The sequence below is a fragment of the Struthio camelus genome, chromosome 1, assembly GCF_040807025.1.
Source record: "Struthio camelus isolate bStrCam1 chromosome 1, bStrCam1.hap1, whole genome shotgun sequence".
Lineage (NCBI taxonomy): Eukaryota > Metazoa > Chordata > Aves > Struthioniformes > Struthionidae > Struthio > Struthio camelus.
Window position 1 is genome coordinate 215,884,370 of NC_090942.1, and position 13,229 is coordinate 215,897,598.

Below are 13,229 nucleotides of genomic sequence, written 5' to 3' on the forward strand. Positions count from 1 at the left end.
TCATGAACACATTCCTTGTATCAGAGTTGGCCAGGCTTGTCAGAAGACGACTCTCTCCTCGCCAAACCAGCGGGAACAGTGATTTCCAAAACTGAAATAAGTGAAAATGAGCAAAAATGAGCAAATGTCAGTTAACATGTATCAGTTATTTTCATTATATGGGCTATTTAAATGGAATATTTTATACCATGGCCATTTGCTTGGTGAAGTAATAAAAGCGTTTAACTTCTTGTGTATCTCTACCGACTTGTAGAGCCATCTTTTAAATGTAATTTATTGTCAAAAAATAAACACCATCCATAAAATGCTTCCAAAAGAATATTGATTGTCTCCCTTTGAGCCACAATCAATTGACTGCTATTAGAGATCCTTGTATGAAAAACAGTGTGAGTGTGCTTCATGACTCAGCCAATTCCCATTTAGTTCAACAGCAAGCTATGTGGATGCACAAAGCATCACTGATAATTTTATCTTGGGAATAATCAGTGTAGATAATCGTGTTTAGGGTGTGCTGTTTCTATCCTAATTCAATTTACCTAAATGAGCACACACTACCTTTAACAGCAGACACAAAACACATGCAACCTACGAGTCACCACGTGAGACAGGAAAGATCGTCTTCTGGATAAAGCAAATAATTTAGAAGGAGAAGATCAGGTCCCTAATCCTCCTTTCTCTCACACACACAATTTTCCTGTATAGGTATAGACAAGTCACAGTCTAAACTCTTCATATGCGGGTGCCACATACAGGCCTCAGATGTGGCATTTAAGCCCTCATTTTAAGAGGCTTAATCTACTTCAGTTCGTAACTTGTTCTTTTGTACCTAGTGGAACAGGGAATCGAAATGAACAGTATTATTCATAAGAACACTACACACATGCATATCCATGTATGTGCATTCATATACAGTGACCAATTCGCTACTTAAAACTGTCCTTTTGGAATACATCATATTGCTATTTCACTCTTCTTTGTTGCTCTGCTCTGTCCACCCCTCCTTTTCACTCCAGAAAAGCAGAAAAGTTTTTACCCACCCATCATACTTTATCCATTCTTTGAAAGCTTCTCTTCTAAAGGACTTTGCGTATTGCATTGGCACTCTACCAAAACCGGCTAACAAATGGCAGATTAAGTGGCAACACGGAAAAGAATTTCAAGCATGTATTATACTTGCTTGGAGTTCAGCGTGCAACTTCAGGATGAGAGCTGCCCTCTAAACAGCCAGGCCTGGGAATTCAGTTGCAAAGCAATTACAGATGCAAGGAAAATACCTTTCCTCTGAGAAAGAGACTTGCTGATATTCTGCAGCCTTCAGTGAATTAAGTTCAATGTGCGTTCTGGAAGAGCTCACAATGTCCCGTGCTTTCTCGATACTTCAGCTTCCATTTCCAGTGCTGTACTCTGTAGTTATATCTTATCTTATGGATTTATCTTATGTCAGCCTTTTAAAGATGGAGTAACAGAAGATTATCATCTATTTACAACCACAACAGCCATCCACCCTCTGCTCTGCATTAAGATACAAGAATAATGACGTGCTTGGTTAAAATCTGCAGGTTATCGGGAGCCGTGATCAGTTGGACAATGAAATTTCTAGTCTTTAAAGAATTTAGTTACTCGTGTTTTCTTGAGGAACTATTTTTGCTGTGTGACTAACTCTCTCATGTTTTAAAGGCCTGGTTTTAAAAGTCATGTTTACAGCATCGAAATAAGCATACTCAGGAGAGCATAACTTCCAGAACTGTTCAGCAACGGCCTAACCCTGCTACCATGAATACACTGGCAACATTCCCACCAACTCAGACGGGCACAGGCAGAACGATGCTGAGCTTTAGCAAAAATCCTACACGTTATTTGATATTTTCTTTTCTTTCTAATAAACAGTCTGGAATGTTTGCATATGATAGATGGATATGTAATATAATAGAAATATATATACAGTATACTATATATAGTATACATAATGTGTATATATATGATATATAGTATACAATATAGTATAGAGTAGAAAAAGAGGGAGATGCTGCTTCCATATTACTGTAAGCTTGCTGCATACTTTTTTTTAAACTAGCTCACATTATGCTAACTCATTTGCCTTCTGCTCAGTTCCACTCTGCCAATCCTGACAGTCTCTCCCTAAGTCATCTTCAGAGGAAGAAAGAGCTCAGCCTATGGTCTGACTAAGTACTTGAAAATATATGCCAGTGGATGGGAAACATGTCCAGCAAACCAGAACTGATGTTCTTAAGCCCACATGAAGTAGGATGTATATCCTGAGATGAGGAAAGGCGTACGGGTAGCAATCCCTAAGTCAAAGAGCAGAACATCTCTGCACTCCAGTGTCCCTCTGAAAACTGGGGGTGTCAATGTTGGCTTCAGAGGAACTGCATCTATTGAAAGAAAAGGAAGATGGATCTGATTTATGTCCTTATACTGACTGGTTCAAATTCCCCCATAGTTTAGCTATCCTAAAGTTAAGCAAAAAAAAAAAAAAAAAAGTGACTGAAATCTAAAGGCTATTTTCAGTTTTAATTAATCTGAGCCCATGACTGGTTTTGGAATGGCAACACTCATAAAAAAGCTAAACGATGACTACTGACCAAACACATATAGTACAGAAAAAAAATTACCAATGTAATGGATGTGGACACAAGAAAGAGGAAGGGAAATAAATAGGGAAACACCATTGAGAATGTTGATATCTCTGTGCTGTATTTGAATGTCTTCACAAATAAGTAATTGTGAAATGCGATTGAAAGTACAACCCAAGTATAGTACAAATACAGGAATGTCTGCATTGGAATTCCATAACTTTTCTTTATTTGCTGTGATACATTCAAACAAAAGTGCTCCAGGTAACAGCCGTAAGAATAAAGGAAATCTAAAATAAAAAGGCGGAAGACCACCATCAGATACATACGGTGATTATTCATATTTCAGAGCATTAGTAACTGCTTGTATCCAAGTGCACCAAAAACCCACATGGAAATCCACATGGAACATGGAAGCATGGACCCACCCAGGGTCCATGTTTTTGTATGCTGCACCTATAAAAATAATAATCATAGGCAGCTCTAGCACAAACGGCCTTCAGAACTAGAGCCAAAGCCGTTACAAAGATAAAGCACCATCAGGCATATGTTTACAAATGCCACAGAATAGTAGAGTGAAGGAAAGGCTTAACTGAACTAACATTTTCCTCATACAGCACAGGGCAACTCTGACTAGACTCATTCCTTCCCAGCTCTGCCATTTCACACAAGGGGCTTGTGTTTGCCCCACCACATCGGTGCCAAGTGCAGCTTGGTGAGCTTCAGGAGACAGTGAGAGATGGAGGGAAGAAAAACTGGAACTGGAGCCAGGGTCTATCCCCTTATTAAAAAAAAGTGCTGTCATGGCAGCATTTACTTAACCATGTTACTGCAATACAGTGGCACAATCCACCTGAGAAACACTGTACAGACCACATTGACTTCCCAGCACTGTTCGCTGACCTACAAATACGGCTGGGCTGATTTTGTACTGTGCCTCTTGTTTTGAACTACTATAGTAAAATAAGCCACTTATGTCGACAGGAGACAGCAGAGCATCACTTCATCACTAACTGGGATTACATCCTATAATCTGGCTCTATTCCAGCCGCAGAATCACTGAGCTGTGACAAGAACTACAGGTGACTCAAAAATGTGATGGGAATAGGGGGAACCTTGCCCCAAACAACACAGGAAACAGAAGCCAAGATGCTGTAAAAATTATCTTTGAAAGGGATTTGATGGAAAGACACTCATAAATCTGCGGTTACTCTGCCTCGTGTATTTGTGAGTAAAACAGCACAGATCTTCAATAAAAAGGGGAGGGGCAATAAAACCTTGGTCCTCCTTTCTCCTTTATCTGCTTTACAACCAGCAATTCAGACGGTCAGCAAGACCAAACAGGCCTCCTCTCCAAAGAGTCTGAGTTGATGACAAGAGATCTTCCTTAAAAGATCACAAGTCACAACAGGAGACAAGCCTCTGTCCCTATATGCTTCCTATAGTAGTGTATTCATAGGGATCCTGCTAGGTGTAAGGCTATGCCCCAGCTGCTGTGAAGCATTTAAGTCGATGTATAATTTGTGTTTATCAAAGCAGGATGCAATGGCACTGTTCCTATGACCAACATCAAGGTCTGTTTGCTCAAAAAGTATTTTTTTTTTTTAACTATTACTAATAACGTCTCAAATCACACAAGCTGAGAAGTTTATAAATCTTATGTAGTTATTTACCCTCCATGCTATTTGTGTGGCATTTAACTCCCACAGTGCATGCCTTGCCCTTTTCACACTCCCTTACTCATGCAAGAACACAAAGCTCTAATGTTTGGGTTGCAAACACCATTAAATGCCCCTCTGCAGCCCCCAACAGCATAGAAATATTTTCTTTTAAAAGTTCAGATCAAAGCATTTCTACTAATCCTAGGATTTATTAAAACAAACATTGTAGGCATGAGATAGTCAACAGCGTCCCTTTTATAAGATTCTTTGGAGATAGTTCCGATTTTGCACTGTTTACTGACCCACCCCTAATTATTTTTCAGTTGCTCAGCTGCAAAGTCAGCAAGTCCACCTGCTCCTTCCCCACCCAGAAGATGTTCCTCTCTCCCCGAACAGTTTTTAGTTGTAACGACTGCACCACGCAACCACTGTTGTGAGAAGAAGGTGGCTTGCTTGCAAAGCTATAGATCACATCCCGGTGTTGCAAAAATCATGTCACGCACATCTGCGGCAGAAGTCTAGCCTTTCCTCAGAGGAGTAATTAAAACCAGTCATTAAGTGCTTTCAAGGAGTTTCATCACCTTTATCCTTCCCTGCAGTCAAGGTAGTTGCCTTTGATCCAGTAACATATCTGTGCATATTTGAGGGGTGTGATGCGAACAGCTACATTGAAATCCTGTGGGGTGCCATTCATGTCCACCCACTGATGGCCTGAAAATATTCCAATAATTTTACGCTCCCATTTGTGATTCTGCCTCTTCCACATCCTCACATACACCCCAGATCCACTTGCACCTGGCTGGGCATCACACTGCTGATAGAGTAGGTCATATGTTTCATCTTTGACATCACAGAAACGGTAAACCAGGTTTCCCGGTCTATCATTGTCATATCCAGAGAAGTGAATCCTCCCTCCGGGTAAGTGTCTTGCTGGTGGGCTCACACCTATCTTCATAAATTTTCTTTTATGAGGCTTCTTGAGCTCCAGCAGGGCATAGTCATAATCCATGCCAATATCATTGGCATTTCCTTTGATCCATCCTTTGGGAACATGTGTTCGTTTCACTCTGATCCACTGGAATTTCATTTTCTCAGGCATTGCCGAGCTGGTAATATTAGCCCCTTTGCTGCCATCTTTCAGTTTGGGCTTCAGGAACCCCACCCGCAGTTTCTGAGCTCCTTTGACATAACTCTTGCCATCATGGATACAATGAGCAGCAGTAAGAACATGTTTTTCAGCCACTAGTGTCCCCGTGCAACCGGTAGACAACTTCACTGACGTGGAGAAGGGGTAATTCAACAAGAAGTCCTTCCCAAAAATACTAAACCTGCTGTCATATCCATAGATCTGCCTCTTAGTTCGAGATTTGCCTTGCGACCCACCACCGCTGTTGCTCAGAATATATATGCCCACTTCAGTTTCAGTGAGGCTACCATTAGCATACAAGGTTTCATAGGACAAGTAGTTCTTCACTTCTTCATAAGTTGGCAGTGGGGAACTTTTGTGGCATGCTGGGCCACAAGGAGATACCACTTCCAGTTTGGTCTCCGCCTCAAACCGTGGTTTGTCCAAGTTAAGGGTAGACTGTGGCAGGATAACTGGAACTCTGTAAGATGGCCAGGTTGGCTTCCAGTGAGAACTGGAGGGCATCACATCTTTAGCAGCACACAGCAGGAGGATTAAAGCAGACAAGCCTGCCATTCTGAATGCCAGTCTGTGGAAAGCAAAAGAAAGTTCAGTTACTCATCCACATACGTTGCAAAACTAATCTACACTGCTAAACAATGATGTCCTAACCAAACATAATTTTTAAGTGTTGCCTTTAAGTTTCTTCTCATTGAAGTCAGGGACTGCAAAGTTTGGTGTCCATGGAAGGAGCAAATCTCTATAATGCATCACTGTTACATAAAATCATGCTGGTCCCTGGAGATGCATATGTTTTAGGGCTGTTAGTAGGTTATATCAATAGGTTGGTTTCTTGTTTTTAGAAGAGTTTACTCTATGGACTTAGTTAAGTTCTATATTCAGGACATCCCGGCTTATATGGCACGTTGCCTCACAAAACTGGTCCTGCTCTGCAAGTCCCGTAACAAGGGTCAAGCAATTTAAATGGACTCAGATATTCTAAGTTCCTCAGGCTTCTCAGTACTAAATTAATGCCTTAACCCTTTTCTTGAAACAAGTGTCCCAGATTAAAACTTGAAACACAGGCACGTTTAACCCTTAGGCGTACAGAGCGTCAACTCCCTATTAACATAATGGGAATTTGTCTTCACGTAGCATAAAGAAAATTTATTCTGTGTGTAAATTTCTGCATTCAAAAGCCATAACTTCTGCAAAGAATTAATCTCTTTAGCTAGAGCACAGCATTCTCTGGAAGCTCCCACTTACTCTCTGACTCCACTCAGTAAGATCTTCAAGCAAGGTCCTTAATTCACTGTATGCAGTTTGCTGTCTTAGCCAAAGACATTAAGCTGACGAGAAGAATAGGTAGGTGGAAAAAGAAGGTAACCTAAACATGAACAGGTTTTTAAAACGTTACTGCAAGGGACACTTGCTTCCCCTTGCAACTCCTGCAACTCCCCCTGCAACTCCTACTCCTGGAAGGTTTATGTTCCATGTAACATTCGCTCTCCTCTAGGCTTACATGGGAAAGAGTGTTAAGATTACACAAGAGCAGTTAATGAAGCAAGTTTACAGTTCTTGAGGGAATTTCCAGTTAACACACTGACTTATTCCTTCATAAACTCAATTAATTAGAAATGCAAACCAACCCCCTCTGAGCACGAGGAGGCAAATGGGACTGTAAATGTGTTTATGAACCGCAGGCGGAGTGCCTCAGTCTGCAGAGAACAGCGTGCACTAGTATTGTGTCAAGAAAATGTGTAACTTTAGTTTACTTGAAAATTAGCCATACAGCTGAATCGCTGCAGGAGGCATTGTGCTCTGGGCAAGAAGGCAGGCAGGATCTCCCTCATACAAAGATTATTCAAACAAAACTTCACAATTATGTTGAGCTTACACATATTTAAACCCTGCTGAGGTTACATTGATCTGTACTGCAGGATCATTCCTGAAATACCTCAAACGAGTAAACCAAAGCAAATCACACAGGAAATGACCACAGCTATCTAAGAATAAAAAGAAAAATCCGTTTTGTAGGAATGCTTCATCCCTAAGCTGCACTGAAAAAGACTTCAGAAGCTACAGCCTGCTAAAGCCCAAAGATGTCCAACGCAAATATTAGGCCTGGATTCTTTCATAGTTGGTAGCATCATCTTTGGGAATGGATGCTATAACTAAAGCACACACAGCTCAATGTTCAAGATATCAACTGACTCACACAGGAAATCAAAACATTTTGATTCCAAAAAACACATGTAGATGAACGCAGTTGATGCTGCTTACGCCCACAGAGGCAGGTACTGACTCTTCCAGAAGTCACCGTATCAGTTGGTAATTTTTTCATCATCAGACAGGATATCACCCTTTGAAGGGCCGTATTTTTTTTCTAGAAGTGCTAAACGCTATAGAATGTGTTTTTTTATGCCTAACAGGCAAGTCATACTGGAAAACACAGGCCATTCTAAACATGAATCAGAATTGCATAATGTTGGATGTCACAAAAGTGAAAAATAGTTGCTTCTTCATTCAAGAAAACCATCAGCTCCTCTAGCTCCTTCCTGAATGAGAGTATAATCTGTGCCACAGTTTTCTGAGTAATTTTGGATGCTCGCTGGGTTTTGCGAGCAATTAAATTAGATATCAGTTGGTATAAGGATGGCCTAAGAAACACTTGCTGTATAAACAGTGATTAGGAAAGTATAGGAAAAAAAGATAACAGGGATTAATGTTACCACTCCATCGCCACAAAAAAAAATATACACTAGCATAAGTCCACTGATAACTGTCCTAATTTGCGACAGTTAGCCCTGTACATGGGAATGTTTACTGGTCTCATTGTTAGGAGCTGAGAACAGACTAAATCACAGTTATGCTCTGCATCACATAATATATCACATTATTAAGAGCACGTATTTATACACAGTCTGCTCTCCTCTACGTCGCACGGAAGTCATTCCAAAAATGACATCCGAAGCTTTCTCGATAGCTGGAATCTCTACTGAAATCTTGTGCCACTTGTGCCACTTCTTGGACGTAAAAGTCGTTCGTGCTAATTGAATCAATGTTGGCCTTTGGCTGGTTAATTTAGCTGGCAGGGGAAAACTGGAAGCCTCTTGTCAGCTGTTACTTGCACAAACAGCCAGATTGCCTTGTGCCCGTCAGCGCAGCGACCTGAGGAAGGGACTGTGTGCTCAGCAGCTTCTCTGCTTCCTCCAAGAGCGTCGACAGGGCTGAGACGAAAGATTACCTGTCCCTGCAACCTGCCTCCCCTTTTCTCCTTACTATCACTGCTACAGCAACACCAAGGCTGGAAAAGCACTTTTGGTCAGCAGAGGGCAGCCGCCCAATGAAGAAAACAAGTCAGGAGCCTGAACTCAAGTCGGTCCCAAAAAAAGGCTTCAGAAGAGCAGATCGTATCTTTGTCTGTTCTGTGCTCTGTTAAAGTGGCCTTTACCCCGCTTCATATCTCCGAGCGCCCACACCCCCTGCATCTTCTGTGCTATGATCTCATTTCAGATATATGGGATAAAAAAGCCTTTTCATCAGTAAAACTGATGAACTAATAGAACTTTTCTGTTATCTCAGTTGTTATTAAAACCTAACTGCAATAAAATAATTCTGAGTTTATGTCTGACCACAGATGCTAAATAGCGCTCACGGATGAGGGCATTTACTGAAGCCTTCATAATTAATTATGTCTCCAAATGATACACTGTTACTGTCCCATTTCTAATAAAGTAGCTCTGGGCTACAGTAAACAGAATAAAGATGTCCTATTTATAACAGGGTGCCAAGTTATTGCACAGTATCTCTTTCTGTATAGATCTTTCCTCTTTAAAAAAAAATGGCTACACAGAAAAATGAAGGAATTAAAAAAAATCCATCTAAATTTAAAGTCCTACCAGTTAACCCGTTCTTTCCCTTTTTCTTTAAAGCAAAGAAAACAAAACAGCTGAAAACTCTGTTAAAACACTCTTTAACTATGTTCGACTACTTACGTGTGGGTGACCGTGAAAGCTGTCCTCAACCACCACAAACCGGTAAGAAGCAAAGCGCTTTCCTGACCGGCTATCACGAAACGATAGTGAATGAATTACGATGCGCTGTTCCACTGTAGTACGGCTCTTCTGTTCCTATTTAAACTGTGTCATAAACTCAATCCGCCCTTTGACTCAGTACAAAGCCCTGCTCTGATACCCAGCATAGGAACCCCCTAGAAAGCGGTTTGTACATAATCACACTTGCTAATGGCATTAAAATTGTTTCGAGAATGGAAACAGTGACAGCTAGCCTGGGGCTCGCCACACTGCTAAAACACTTTGCAGACACGTCTCCCCGCCTGCTACGGGCATTCAAGCCTCTAGATAGATGTCGGCGAAAGAGAACTGCCCCGTTCAGAACGGGCATGAATCATTTTCTAATAAGCAAGTAATTTTTCTGGAAGAGTTCGCTACTTCGGGGGCGGTTCTTGTAGTAGATGGTTAAGTGACAAGAAATCCTGGAACATACCGTATGAGAGCCTGCGAGCAGAACAGCCTCCGTTACATTTGACACGAAGAAAGTTTTTCCACAGCGCTGGAGGCCAGAATGATTAACATGGCAAAAAAGCGAGAGCGAGAGCGGCAGAGAGAGGAAAACCTGCCTCAGACCAAACCACGGAGGTGAACCGAATTACTGCTACTGCTGTGCCAAAATACCTCAGCCGCTTTTCTTAGTCACAGAACGTGTTAAAACACAGCAGAAATAACTTGAGTTGTGCTTTAGGAATTACAGAAGCCTTGCTCCCATTAAAATCTAACACATATTGGGCTGCCTGGGATGCTCGGAGGGGGACAAAGGTTTCCCCACCTTATCCTCTACACTCAGGGTTACATGCACAGATGTATCAGAAAACCCGAAACAGACCTCGATGCCGGCAGGCCGCGGGGAGCTGCCCACAGGCTCGGTGGGTGTTTTTACGCGTGCATGAGAGCGGCGCAAAATAAGGAAAGGGACCGTGCTCCGTGTTTACCGATAAGCCCGGTATTTACAGAATATCCTTCAGCCCCCTTGCACCCCTCCCGTCCTGCCCCCTTCCCTCTCCCGGCACGCGAAGGGGCTCTGCTTTCGTCGCCCCCGAGCAAACGGACTTACCCGGGCCACTCACGCGCAACCCGAACAAACCAATAAGGCAAATAACAAGTAAGTTACCTAAGGGCACAGCGCAAGCCGCGGCAGCCGGGGCGCTCCGCCGCGCCGCGCGGTGACGGGCGGGGCCCCGCGGCCGCGCAGCCGGCAGCCGCGCTCTCGGTCAGCCCGCGGCACCGCCGCTGCTCGGCTCCTTCTAACCTCTCCCGCGCATCCGCAAGTGCGAAATACTGCAAACACAGGGTTGGGCTTTTTTTTTTTTAGGGTTTTTTTTTTTTTTTTTGCTTTTAATCAGCTGTTTTCTCACGGGACGCTCCGCGCGGCCGAGGGGGTGCAGCCTGCAGTGTGCCAGCCCTCCGGGAGGGGTGGTTTTTTCCCCCTTCCTCCTCCTCCTCCTCCTCCCCCGCCGCGTTCAGCACCGGTGGGTGATGGCCGCAGCTCAAAAGGGGGGCGCCGGCTCCGCGCCCGGCCGCGGAAACCGCGCAGCAGCGCCGGCCCAAGCCGCCCCAGCCCTTTTGTTCGGCGGCTGCCGCTTGGGCGAGCCCAGTGACACGTTAATCCGCAGCCCGCGGCAGCCTCGACGGGCCCCGCCGGCAGGTGAGGGGCAGCCGCGGGCCGCCGCCGCCCGCTCTGCCCGCCCCGCTCGGCTCCGGCCGGACCCGCAGCCCGCCGGTACCTACCGGCTGCCCGCGGCGGCGTCTCGGCCGGGCCAGCGGCTCAGGCAGGTGGCGCGGCCGGTGCCATCCCTCCCGCCGCCTCCGCGGGGCTGGGGGCGCCTCCGCCTGCCTCAGGGCGCCTTCCCCCTCCGCGGGGCGGAGCGGGGCGGTGCCTCCCGCAGGTGCCTCCCCGCCGGCACCGCCCGCCGCTCTCCGCGCCCGCGCTGCGCCCGCCGGGGCCGGCTGCGGCTCCTTCCCGCCCTCCCGCGCGCGGCCCTGCTGCGCGCCCTGTGGAGTGTCACAACCCCCCTCGCCCCCTATTTTTTGCGCTTCCCCTTATTTTTGGCTTTCTCTCCTGAGGAGAACATGCTTTTTTTTCCCCCCCTCCCACCCCAATTTCTTTCGTCCCGCCGCTGCCGGCGCCTGGGGGGCCGTGAGGTGGTGCCTCCCCTCACCCCCATGGCCTGAGCGGGGTTGCAGCCCGGGCCTGAGGTTTTGGGGTGAAACGGGGGCTCCGGAAGGGTCTCGCCGTGTCCTGGAGGGTGTCACGGGCCCGCAGCGTGGTGGGTCCCTTGGGCACGGTGGGTGTGCGTGTGCGATCCCCGGGGTCCCTGCCGCCGCCGCCGCCGGGCAGCGGGGCCTGGAAGCGGGCGCTCGGGGAGCTCCGCGGGCTGCCACGTCCATTGCCTCATCGGGCAGGTATTTGACTGCTAATTGTCAGGCACGTTCTTTGTATGGGCTTTAATTACTCGTCCTTCTTGAACCCTTATAACGATACCTGGCAAGAGAAGAGGAGACTGCAGCCAAGAAGGCAAAAAATCCTGCAATGTGTTTTAACTCCGAGAGAAAAATCCACAAAGGCTTTTGCCAAAATTCCCAGCTGATTGCCATTACCCCAGAAAGGAAATATAAATTTTGCAGGAATCAATTTATGTGCTGCCTGCTACTGACCTCTAGGGTGCTAAAAAGGACCGGCCAAGCCGGGGGCACGGGGGGGGGGGGTCCACCCTGCTCACAGACCCTGTGTGAGGAGCCGAGGTGCTACAGGAACTTACATGCATGGATGTGATTTTTCAACTTGCGTTTATTTGGATCTAGCACCAACGCCATTTCGGTCTGCAAAAGGTTTTGACAGAAGGTTGGAAAAAGCAAGTGGTACAAAAAAAAGAGAAATACTCTAAAAAGTAGACAGCAGACAGCTGGCAGACAACCCTTTCTGAGTTAATGTGGATGATTAGAGAAGAGTTACAACATCAGGGAGCGGTCCCTTGGGATACAGGCCAAACGTTTCAGTGGAGACCCAGCTAGTGAATACAACTGGTGTTAGAGGGAAGCAGGGGCTGGGAAAACCAACTCGGCTACTGCTAAGTCACCAGGAATGGATCATGAAACAGTGAGGAAGATAACTGGAAAATCAGTAGTCAGCTAAGAACTGACCCCTGAGCTAACAAGTAGCACTGCATTGGAGTGATACTAATGATACACTAATCATTAATGATAATAATAATATTCTAAATGATACGCTAATAATGCCCCTTCCTGGTGGGACATCTCTGCATCTGCTTACCTCCTGATCAGAGATAGACAGCCCCACTGCTCAGGATGCTTGGGCCTGTATACTTTGGCAGTTCTTCATGGATGGGGGAGGTGGTCCACATTTTGTAGGGAGGGAGCTTCTTGAGATTCGATCATGTAGTGGGAGTCAGAGCTGCAGCAATGGTCCAAGCGGGCTCTTGGTTTCCATGTGTGTGCAGTCTCTTCTGTCACAGTTGCCAGATCTGCTTCTGGACCTTGCTTGCTTTTCTCTCCCAAGTCTTCCTGGCTGTAGTAGGTCACCACACCAAATCAGGCTTCTTGATCGCTCCTCTGAAAAAGGACAGATGGCCCAGTAGTCACTTTCAGGTGACCCAAGACCTTCCACTGAAAGCTGTCTATATACCCCTTCTCAGTTTTAGCTCAGATGTATCCACCTTTCTTTATCACACAGTTTTTCAAGAGTCTCAGCAGGAAGAAGGAGTAAATATTAGCATGACTATTTTGTATGTTTTCCCCCAATTCTTATTTA

At 45.4% G+C, this 13,229-nt stretch overlaps 1 protein-coding gene across 7 annotated transcripts; it reads right to left on the reverse strand.

Moving 5' to 3' along the window:
- Nucleotides 1-2,800: 2,800 nt before the first annotated feature.
- On the reverse strand, nucleotides 2,801-11,315 carry PRSS23 (serine protease 23). 7 transcript variants are annotated; one of them, XM_068930547.1, is made up of 3 exons: nucleotides 10,572-10,726; nucleotides 9,891-9,956; nucleotides 2,801-5,970 (listed from the first exon to the last, which is right to left on the reverse strand). In XM_068930547.1, the coding sequence occupies exon 3, from the start codon at nucleotides 5,955-5,957 to the stop codon at nucleotides 4,839-4,841; it is 1,119 nt and encodes a 372-aa protein (XP_068786648.1). In that variant the 5' UTR covers nucleotides 5,958-5,970; nucleotides 9,891-9,956; nucleotides 10,572-10,726; the 3' UTR covers nucleotides 2,801-4,838. The 7 variants fall into 7 exon arrangements, with proteins under 7 accessions (XP_068786648.1, XP_068786647.1, XP_068786646.1 ...); XM_068930546.1 differs by lacking the exon at nucleotides 9,891-9,956 and adding an exon at nucleotides 9,380-9,514 and having other exon boundaries at nucleotides 10,572-10,632; XM_068930545.1 differs by lacking the exons at nucleotides 9,891-9,956; nucleotides 10,572-10,726 and adding exons at nucleotides 9,380-9,514; nucleotides 10,515-10,540.
- Nucleotides 11,316-13,229: the final 1,914 nt, after the last annotated feature.